Consider the following 8,529-nt stretch of genomic DNA (forward strand, 5'->3'; position numbering starts at 1 on the left):
ACCATTTAAATGAGGAGGCAAAGATTCTGCCAGTAAAGCAACACAATGAAATGCTTTCGTTGCAGTACCTCCTTGGATGTTACCGTGTGAGCCATCCCAATCACCATCTTGTTGGTAGGCCCGACACATTCAGGCAGATCAGGAAGGATATCCATGCTCTAGAGGGAGAGGTCCAACGATACAGGAGAGAACCTCTAGATCAACAAACATATCAAGCAGGTTTAAATAGTATTCACACGGATGCAGTTGCTAAGGCCTTAAGCAGTTATAGTGTGAATAAAGTCCTCGAAATACATCCCCCATCTATTGCAGCTGGGGAGCGTCAGCTGCCACGACAAACTAGAGTAGTTTTGGCTCAACTACGCTCGGGATATTGCAGTCGCCTAAATTTTTATTGGGCGGAAATCGACCGCGCCGTGCAAGACATCTGCCCAGTATGTGGCATGGGCCCGCCCGACACAAAACACCTTTTCAACTGCCCAACCAAACCTACTCATCTAACTCCAGTGGATCTGTGGTTACATCCCCATCGAAGCAGCCACTTTCCTGAAACTGGAGATAGACCCAGAGCCAGATTGAACAGAAGAACGAATATACAAACATAATAACAAACACTGTTACAACAACAACAACTATAATGTAAACATTACTATATAGTCTAAGCTAAATTATAGTTGACGTTATCTTGATATGATTTATTAACCAATGAACCCATATTTATGTATGTATATAAACACAACAAAGAATATTCTGTGGTTTGTTTTGTGGATCATATCGATATAATTGAACGTTCCATTCGTATAAATATGTGTATCCAATAATCCGTAGTTATCATTCCAAAGATTTGTGCCTACAATGAATGTGAAAAGAATTTGCATTTTATCGGCAGTTTTGCTGGCTTTTTGGAGCGTTTCTGAAACTGGAGCCTTTCTGGGAGGAATTTTTCACGCTGTGAGTTATTGAAATACTTCTGGTTTAAAATGGAATTAACTGCAAAATGTTTTTACAAGGTTAAGGGAGGTGTCATGGCAGCCCAAGTCGGTGCTAATGCTGCCCGAGTTGGAGCTACTGCCGCCCGAGTTGGAGCTACTGCCGCCCGAGTTGGTGCTACTGGAGTTCGATTTGGTACTATTGCTGCCCGAGTTGGAGCTACTGCCACTCGAGTTGGTGCTACTGCCTCTCGGGTTGTTGGTACTGCTGCTCGAGTTGGTGCTACTGCTGCAGGTCGAGTTGGTCGTACTTTTGTCCAAATTGGTGGGAAATTAGCGAGTGCTGCTAAGTCGGGCATAAAAGCTGGAAAAGTTGTGAAAAATGGTATTCAAACTGCAAAAGATAGCCAAGTTGTTAAAACGCTCATAAAAACTGGAAAACAAGTCAAGAAGGTCATAAATACTGTGGAGAGAGCTAATAAATTTAAAACTGAAATTAGAGACCTGATTACAATATTAAAGCAAGAAGAAGTGAATAATAATGATGAAGTGAAATTATTATTGGCCTAATAAATATAAACAAAAAAATCTAACAGTTATGACAGTGTCTTGAAAAATATTCTTATTTGTTCCACAAACATCTCAGACGGGACAAGGGAGATTTCTCTCATATCATTGAATGAATCCCGATTCATAGTAGCTCAATGTTATGGGATCTATTGTTTATCGCCAAGTCCGAACTGTTGGTGTCCTAAGACATCACTTGTGGATATAAGTTTTATATGCCTCAGATACTCAGAAAATGTCGCCAAACATTACACTGAGGGGTATTTTGCTACCATTGGCAATTTGATGCTGCCTGGCCGGGGAATCGAATCCGGACATTAAGCGTAACATTGCACCACGGTGGCAGCCGCAAATGTATCGGAAAATATAACACGAATTTAAGAACAAATTCTGAAACTTATAGCGGTTTAAAATCACTCTCGAATCCAGGAAGAAATTATGACAGAGCGTATGTTACTTTCAACGGCGTATCAGTGTTCTGCGTGATTCGAAGAGAAATCCCCATTGTTTTAGCCGACAGTTTATAGAGCACCCCGAGAACGATAGGGCGAAGAGGAATGTGTTACGCTGTATAAGAAAGGCCTTCCCCACCGAGGAGATACCGATCACTCTCTTGTTGCCAGTAGCGAAAATTCTAGAGGCTAGTGCCGCTTCATTATGAGAAGCAGTTTCCCAGTTGCCAAACATCAGCATGATTTTCGGAAAATACACAGCACCACAACAGCATTACACGTCATATCCACACACACACATCACTGAACAGTTATGGTGGCTCTTGACCTATCGAAAACTTTCGATATCGTCAACCTTGCCAAGCTGTTCGAGGATATAGAGAAGAAATTTCTCAAGCGCCGTGAAACATTGGATAATTAACCGTGGACGCAATCGACTGAAACAAGGAGTTCCCCATAGCGGGGTGATAGTTCGGAACTGTTTTCTGAAATTGAACACCCTTCAGATGGCATACATAACGAAATGCATGCGGATTGTACGATCTTGGCATCGGGCCCTATAGCTGACTTAGTGCAGTTCTTCTGCAGTTCATCTGAAGAATATGAAAGTATCCACCGATTAATCCGCTGCCACACTGTTCACCATCTGTACGCCTGAAATGAGGCTCCTCCTGAAATATTGGTCGAAAGTGCCGCAATTTCAACAACTAAGTACCCTTTCTTTCACAAAGGGTCTATAGAAGAATCTTTTCATACAGAAAGCATCTATAGAAGCGAAATTTCTCTCTGAAAACGTCTATAGAAGCACCCGTTGTGTCAGAAAGGGTCTATAGTAGCACCCTTTGTGTCAGAATTGGACTATAGAGACACGCTTTCTTGCAGAAAGGGTCTTAAGAAGCACCATTTTTTCAGAAAGGGTCCTCAGAAGCATCCTTTGTTTCCGAAAGGGTATACAGAGGCACATTTTCTTTCCGAAAGGGTCTACAGAGGAACCCTTTATTTCCCAAAGGGTCTACAGAGGCACCCTTTCTTTCCGAAAGGGTTTACAGAGGCACCCTTTCTTTCCGAAAGGGTCTACAGAGACACCTTTTCTTTCCGAAAGGGTATACAGAGGAACCCTTTTTTCCGAAAGGGTCTACAGAGGCACGCTTTATTTCAGAAAGGGTCTAAAGAAGCGTCCTTTGTTTCAGAAAAGGTCTATATAAGCACATTTTTTCAACAAGATCTTGTAAAAGCAAGAGGCTATAAAAGCACCTTTTTTATGAAAGGATTTATAGAAGCACCTTTTTTCAAAAGGGGTCTGTAAAAGCACCCTTTCTTTTAGCAAGGGTCTATAGATTCTTTCAGTTAAAGTCTATAGAGGCACCCATTCCTTCGGCAAGGGTCTATTGAAGCAACCTTTCTCTCAGCAAGGGTGACAGAAGCAACCTTTCTCTCAGCACGGGTCTAAAGAAGCACCCTTTAATTCAGAAAGGGTCTAAAGAAGCGCTTTTAATTCAGAAAGGGTCTAAAGAAGCATCCAGCCACTGTTGTTAGGCGTGGATTTTTAAAAATAATTGTTGCAGCCACTACTGTGAGGCGTGGATTTTTAAAAATATTTTTTTAGCCACTGCTGTGAGGCGTGGATTTTTAAAAATATTTGTTGCAGCCACTACTGTGAGGCGTGGATATTTAAAAATATTTTTTAGTCACTGCTTTGAGGCGTGGATATTTAAAAATATTTTTTAGTCACTGCTTTGAGGCTTGGATTTTCAAAAATATTTTTTTTTTTGCCACCGCTTTGAGGCTTGGATTTTTAAAAATATTTTTTTCAGCCGCTGCTGTGAGGCGTGGATTTTTAAAAATATTTTTTTCAGCCACTGCTGTGAGGCGTGGATTTTTAAAAATATTTTTTTCAGCCACTGCTGTGAGGCGTGGATTTTTAAAAATATTTTTTTCAGCCACTGCTGTGGGGCGTGGATTTTTAAAAATATTTTTTTCAGCCACTGCTGTGAGGCGTGGATTTTTAAAAATATTTTTTTCAGCCACTGCTGTGAGGCGTGGATTTTTAAAAATATTTTTTTCAGCCACTGCTGTGAGGCGTGGATTTTTAAAAATATTTTTTTCAGCCACTGCTGTGAGGCGTGGATTTTTAAAAATATTTTTTTCAGCCACTGCTGTGAGGCGTGGATTTTTAAAAATATTTTTTTCAGCCACTGCTGTGAGGCGTGGATTTTTAAAAATATTTTTTTCAGCCACTGCTGTGAGGCGTGGATTTTTAAAAATATTTTTTTTCAGCCACTGCTGTGAGGCGTGGATTTTTAAAAATATTTTTTTTCAGCCACTGCTGTGAGGCGTGGATTTTTAAAAATATTTTTTTCAGCCACTGCTGTGAGGCGTGGATTTTTAAAAATATTTTTTTCAGCCACTGCTGTGAGGCGTGGATTTTTAAAAATATTTTTTTCAGCCACTGCTGTGAGGCGTGGATTTTTAAAAATATTTTTTTTCAGCCACTGCTGTGAGGCGTGGATTTTTAAAAATATTTTTTTTCAGCCACTGCTGTGAGGCGTGGATTTTTAAAAATATTTTTTTCAGCCACTGCTGTGAGGCGTGGATTTTTAAAAATATTTTTTTCAGCCACTGCTGTGAGGCGTGGATTTTTAAAAATATTTTTTTCAGCCACTGCTGTCAAAATATTGTTGTAATATTCTGTCATAGCGGTATTGGCTTTTTCTTTGTTTTATTATTATTAGAAATTTGAATAGAGTTTACACCTCATCATATTCATATTCATAATCATAATAATAATCCGGTTCGTCGTCTTCCTTTTCCTTAAGTTTCTTTCTCAGCTTGTTAATTTTCCTGCCAACTTTTATGACTTTCTTAACAGTTCTTCCTGCTGTTCTTAGTTTATCGACAACGCTGTTGGATTTTGTAGTTTTTATACCATTTTTCACAACTTTTCCAGCTTTTAAGGCTCTCGTAGCAGGTCTCACTAATTTTGTACGCATTACACCAGCTCGTCCAGCTCTCACAAATTTTCCACGTGTAACACCAACTCTGGTAACTCGGGCGGCAGTACCACCAACTCGAGAGGCAGTAGCACCAGCTCGAGTGGCTGTTGCACCAACTCGAGTGGCAGTAGCACCAACTCGAGTGGCAGTAGCACCAACTCGAGTGGCACTAGCACCAACTCGAGTGGCAGTAGCACCAACTCTAGAGGCAGTACCACCAACTCTAGAGGCAGTAGCACCAACTCGAGTGGCACTAGCACCAACTCGAGTGGCAGTAGCACCAACTCTAGAGGCAGTACCACCAACTCTAGAGGCACTAGCACCAACTCGAGTGACAGTAGCACCAACTCTAGAGGCAGTACCACCAACTCTAGAGGCAGTAGCTCCAACTCGACCAAATCGGGCAACTCGGGAACCATATCGACCAATTCCTGCAGCAGTACTACCAAATCGCGCGGCGGTACCTCCATATCGTGCGGCAGTACCACCAAATCGTGCTGCCGTAGAACCAAATCGGGCTGCCGTAGAACCAACTCGTGCGGCAGTACCACTAACTCGTGCAACAGTACCACCAACTCGTGCAGCAGTAGCACCAACTTGGGCGGCCGTAGCACCAACTCGGGCGGCGGCAGCACCGACCCGGGCAACTTGGGCTGCCACCATTCCTGCTCTTACCTTGAAATAACATTTTGCATTAAATCAAATTCAAACCTGAAGAATTTCAATAACTCACAGCTGCAACAATTGCTCCCACAAAGGCTTCAGTTTCAGAAACTCTCAAAAAAACTAGCAAAACTGCCGATAAGATCCAAACTCTTTTCATATTCATTGCAGGCACTAATCATAAAACTGATATCTAGAATTTATTAGATATACTTATATATACCAATAAAATGTTCGATTATATCGATATGGTTCACACAACAAACCGCAACATATAGTTTGTGGCGTTTATATATGTATATATGGGTTCATTGGTTAACATAACTGCATGATTGATCAGATAACGTCTACAAATGTGTAGTGTAGACTATATATGGTATTATTGACATTAAAGCTTTGGGTCGGGTTGTGGGACATTTCGGGGCCCTTGATTCTTAAAGTATATTTTTTATAGATCCTCAGACCAATAAACGTGGATTTTTAAAGAATATTTTGTCATTGATCCTCAGACCAATAAACGTGGATTTTTAAAGAATATATTTTCATTGATCCTTCTCTATTACTAATGATTAGCTTTCCAGCTAACTCGTTGTATCTGAATTTGCATTAAAGCAATTTTAACCTGCATTACTTAGAATTGCCACAGAAAGCGTTTCAAAATATCGTTGTTTATAAAACCACAAGACTAAAACATAAATAAAATAAAATAAAACATGAATAAAATTTTGCGGTTTCATAAGCATCCAAGCGAAGATGAAGAGTTCATTAGAGTCTTCCTATTCATAAGTGCAGCAATAATGCGTTTAAAACTTATAATTTCAATTATTTATGTGGTTCTCTTTATAATCTTCAGGGTATCCAACATAAGTGCCTTGGGAGCAGTTACTGCGGTCATTGTAAGTTATAGCAAATGGAATCGTGAAGACATCAAATTGGACAGAAAACTACTAACAATCTCATATTAATTGAAGAAATTTCCGAAAAAAATATTTCATTATACAGATGATGGCTTATTTTGGCCGAGATTTACGTAGCAGCTGTTCACTAGAAATTTTTAATTTGTTTAATTTTTATTTCTATAGGGTAGAATAGCCACGCGAACTGGAACTTCACCCTCAACGATAACAAAAATTATAAAAAATGCCAACAACATCAGAAGAGAAGCAGCTGTTGGTGATATGCGTAAACGTCTGAAACAGGAATTTTCCAAAATTCCATTTAAACCACAAGTCGCAAATAATAAATGAAAAATAAAATTAATAAATTGTAGAGTGTAGGGTTTCCCTAAAAATACTTGTTAAAACTCCACGTTTGTGGAGTACTTTGGGTTCCCTAAAAATACTTTTTAAAAATCCACGTTTGTGGAGTACTTTGGGTTCCCTAAAAATACTTTTTAAAAATCCACGTTTGTGGCGTACTTTGGGTTCCCTAAAAATACTTTTTAAAACTCCACGTTTGTGGAGTACTTTGGGTTCCCTAAAAATACTTCTTAAAAATCCACGTTTGTGGCGTACTTTGGGTTCCCTAAAAATACTTGTTAAAAATCCACGTTTGTGGAGAGCTTTGGGTCCTTTTCAAATACTTTTAAAAATGACTAACTCAGCGAAAACCACAGCTATTTATTTTTATATATAAAATGCACTTCAGTCAATATATACTCGTATAACAATATTGAATTAGTCAGCAGTGTTTATCATATTTTTTAGGATTCAATAACCTATCGAGGCTGTAAAGAATATTTTTTAAAATATCTAATGGAGATATTTTCATCTCTTTATGTATTATATTTAATACACACACATATATATGTATGTCTGTGCACGGTGCGCCTAAACCGACTTTAAATGGAAGCACAATCTTGAAGAGAATTTTCACAGCTACAAATATTTTTACACACATTTCCATAGGGCTTGCGGTTTCCAAGCAAAATCGTGAAAACCTAAAAAAACACCTAAAATGTGAACTTTGACCCGATTTATTTAAAAAGCGCTGCGGCGATTACTTTGATCCTTCTCATCTATGAACATTGTAGTTTCAGAATCTGCACAAACGGTGTAAGCTCCTTTAATTTAAAGTTCGTTCAGGCGCATCGTGTGTGTTCTTGAGTTGCGGAAGACGTAGTTCCAAGTTCTAATGACAGCGATATATTTCCGCCACTTATCTTTAATCGTACAGCTTACCTGACAAGCAAAGTATTTGATTTTACAATACTAAAAACTTACCTGAAAAGAAGAAAATAAATAAAATTTAATACTTTTTAGAAATATTATTATTTAAAAATAGTATTTTATGTTGTACTGATGAATGAACGTCATTTTGTCCATGTGATGACTCGAAACCACAATTTGCTGCGGTTTGCTGTTATCGCAATTAAACTTGTAAACGGTTGGTCTTGCATTTGCGTTTTTAACACAAATGTTTTTTTTGTATCCAACTCATCATTTTACTCATTTCAATTATGAAATTTCATTGCTTGAGCGGTGTAATTTCGCTTATTACCTTGATTTTATTTTCCCATAACTCGGATGCCAGCGGAATAAAACATTATAAAAAACGATATAGGACTCCAAAACATATATCACGTTTTACGGGATCACATTGTGGGGCGGTAAACGTGTAAGTTTTTCTTTAAGTAAATGACAAACTGTTTTAATTTATTTTTTTTATTTCAAGGCCACCTCCCATGGTTAAACCTTTGAGTCCCCATGCACTGGAGATTGCCGAAGAGATGATTAAATCATATAAATGGAATATATTTAAACGCAGTGATGATGATGAATAATAAACTATGGAATAAATAAAAAAAATAAAATCATTAATCATGATGATATAGAAGAAACGTTAATGGTTTTCGAATGGGTAGCAGAAAAAATATTCTTAAAAATCCGATGGTTTTGGATTGCTGGTAGATCTTCTTCGGAACTA

The 8,529-nt window shown here is 38.5% G+C and overlaps 2 protein-coding genes across 2 annotated transcripts; one reads left to right on the top strand and one right to left on the bottom strand.

Annotated features, from left to right (window-relative positions):
- Window positions 1–848: 848 nt before the first annotated feature.
- LOC141392626 (uncharacterized) lies at window positions 849–1,517 on the top strand. The gene is made up of 2 exons (XM_073965557.1): window positions 849–951; window positions 1,011–1,517. The coding sequence occupies exons 1-2, from the start codon at window positions 856–858 to the stop codon at window positions 1,497–1,499; spliced, it is 585 nt and encodes a 194-aa protein (XP_073821658.1). The 5' UTR covers window positions 849–855; the 3' UTR covers window positions 1,500–1,517.
- A 3,123-nt stretch (window positions 1,518–4,640) lies between these two features.
- Window positions 4,641–5,791, bottom strand: LOC141392627 (uncharacterized). Its single transcript, XM_073965558.1, has 2 exons — window positions 5,675–5,791; window positions 4,641–5,616 (listed from the first exon to the last, which is right to left on the bottom strand). The coding sequence occupies exons 1-2, from the start codon at window positions 5,768–5,770 to the stop codon at window positions 4,696–4,698; spliced, it is 1,017 nt and encodes a 338-aa protein (XP_073821659.1). The 5' UTR covers window positions 5,771–5,791; the 3' UTR covers window positions 4,641–4,695.
- Between the last annotated feature and the right edge of the window lie 2,738 nt (window positions 5,792–8,529).

This window comes from Musca autumnalis, unplaced genomic scaffold (assembly GCF_047663935.1).
Source record: "Musca autumnalis isolate F117 unplaced genomic scaffold, ASM4766393v1 scaffold_2, whole genome shotgun sequence".
Classification (NCBI taxonomy): Eukaryota; Metazoa; Arthropoda; class Insecta; order Diptera; family Muscidae; genus Musca; species Musca autumnalis.